This window comes from Pteropus vampyrus, unplaced genomic scaffold, assembly GCF_000151845.1.
Source record: "Pteropus vampyrus isolate Shadow unplaced genomic scaffold, Pvam_2.0 Scaffold35, whole genome shotgun sequence".
NCBI lineage: Eukaryota > Metazoa > Chordata > Mammalia > Chiroptera > Pteropodidae > Pteropus > Pteropus vampyrus.
This window is the reverse complement of record NW_011888816.1, coordinates 788222-790359: the sequence shown is the minus strand read 5'-3', so window position 1 is coordinate 790359 and position 2138 is coordinate 788222. Positions and strand designations below refer to the sequence as shown.

The 2138-nt window shown below is 59.8% G+C and overlaps 1 protein-coding gene across 1 annotated transcript in view; it reads left to right on the top strand.

Annotated features, from left to right (window-relative positions):
* Positions 1-6: 6 nt before the first annotated feature.
* LIMD1 (LIM domains containing 1) overlaps positions 7-2138 on the top strand; it is a 62776-nt gene continuing 60644 nt past the window's right edge. The window contains exon 1 of the mRNA XM_011357472.2: positions 7-1776. Within this exon, the coding sequence (XP_011355774.1) occupies positions 384-1776 (1393 nt within the window). The 5' untranslated portion in view covers positions 7-383. The remainder of the gene's footprint in view (positions 1777-2138) is intronic.

The following is a 2138-nucleotide window of genomic DNA, read 5'->3' as shown; positions in this document are numbered from 1 at the left end:
TCGTACAGCGGCGGCTGCTGCCCTGAGGATTTCCCACCTTGGTTGCTTAAGAAGGATGTGATTTTTTTTCTTTCTGTTCTTTTTCCATTTATGATTTGAAAAAGAGAAAAGAACACACAGCCAGCCGGGACAGCGAAGCGCCACCGTCTGCCCCCACGTGGACACCGCCAAGGAGAAAGGGAGTTGGAAACTAACTTGGTCCAGCTGGCCTTGAGGCCTCAACTCCGGCTGGACTCCAGGGCTTGGGGTCATGACTCGGACTCTGGGCAGGTGGAAGGCTTTACCTGTCCTCGGCTGGACTTGAGCCCCTGTTCTCGCCAGCATCAACCCCTCTGATCCCTCCAAAAACGCACGTACCCACACTACCAGCACCGGCCTGCGTTATGGATAAGTACGACGACCTGGGCCTGGAGGCCAGTAAATTCATCGAGGACCTGAACATGTATGAGGCCTCTAAGGATGGACTCTTCCGAGTGGACAAGGGTGCAGGCAACAACCCTGAGTTCGAGGAAACACGCAGGGTGTTTGCCACCAAGATGGCCAAAATCCACCTCCAGCAGCAGCAACAGCTCCTGCAGGAGGAGACCCTGCCCAGGGGAAGCCGAAGCCCTGTCAATGGTGGGAGCCGCCCAGGCCCCCAGGCCCCCCGGGAAGCTGGTGCCGGCAGCAAGCTGACCATGGACGGTGCTGCCAAGCCCCCTCTGGCTGCCTCAGCAGTAACTCCTGGGACGGCCACCACCATGGCTGCTGGGCAGCCCCTGTACGTACCGCAGGAGCAGAGGGCCAGGCCGTATGTCCGTGGCACAAGGCCTGGCAGTCAGGACTGTGGTTCCAAGGAGAACCTGGTGGTTTCTGAGATGTCTGCTCTCCATCGGCCAGGGCCCTGTGAGGACCCTTCCTGCCTCACCCACGGAGACTATTATGACAATCTCTCCTTGGCAAGCCCAAAATGGGGTGAAGAGCTGGGAGTGTCCTCCAGCACAAGGCTGGGTATAGGGAGTGGGTGGCTTGGCCCCCCAGGAAGTGATCCGGCACCATCCAGACCCTCCAGGGACCATCACCTGTATCAGCCACAGCTCTCCCGGAGCTCCAGCGGGCCGTTTGAGAGTGGCCAGGATGGTGGTGTCGATGGCCGCAGCAGTGAGAAGCCAGCGGGCCTTTGGACCACGGCGTCCTCCCAGCGGGTGAGCCCTGGCCTTCCTTCCCCAGGTCCGGAAAACGGAGCCCTCCTGGGGCCCGCTCAGCCCAGGACCCCTTCTTTCTCAGCACCGCTGGCCCTGGGCTGCCCCAGTCAAGGAGCAGTTCCAAGAACAAACTCGGGGTCGGGGAACGAGGTGTCAGGCATGATGCCCAAACCAAACGTGGACCCTCAACCCTGGTTCCAGGATGGGCCCAAATCTTACCTTTCTAGTTCTGGCCCATCATCCTTGCCAGCCAGCATGGACAGTTTGCATTTGGGTCCGGCCCCTGGGCTGGGACCCAAGCCTGGCTGTGCAGACCCTGGCGTTGGTCCCAAGCTCAGCCCCACCAGCCATGTCCATCCAGTGATGTCCACCCTGCCTGAGTTACCTTGTAAAGAAGGTCCCCCTGACTGGTCTCCTGATGGCAGCCTGGGGCCTGTGCTTCCGGAGAGCCCCAGCCACAGAGTGAGGCTGCCCTGCCAGACCCTCATCCCAGGCCCTGAGCTTGGGCCCTCCGCCGCTGAATTGAAATTAGAAGCCCTCACCCAGCGTCTGGAGCGTGAGATGGATGCTCACCCGAAGGCCGACTACTTCGGTGAGTGAGAGGCTGGCGGCTTTGCCCACAGTGGGTGATGGGGTCCCCACCAGGGGTGCCGTGGCTCTCTTTGAATGGCCTGCCCCCTTTCTCCTCCCCCACCCCCAGCTTCCTCTTTCAGCTGCTGCTTTTGATTCAGAATCTTGAAAGCATCCCTGGGTAGAAAGCGGATCTTGCAGCCGGGGGTTACCCATGTGCGAAGGGTGAAGCGGGGTGGGATTGCTCGTGACTACTTTCAAAAAAGGGAAATGCTGTGACTTTGGTTTTCAGGAGTTTCGGGTATGCCTTAGAGCCTCTCGCTGTGATTGGCTCATTCAGGACTTGAATGGCAGTAGCTCTGTACAGCCGTGCGTGTGTGCGTG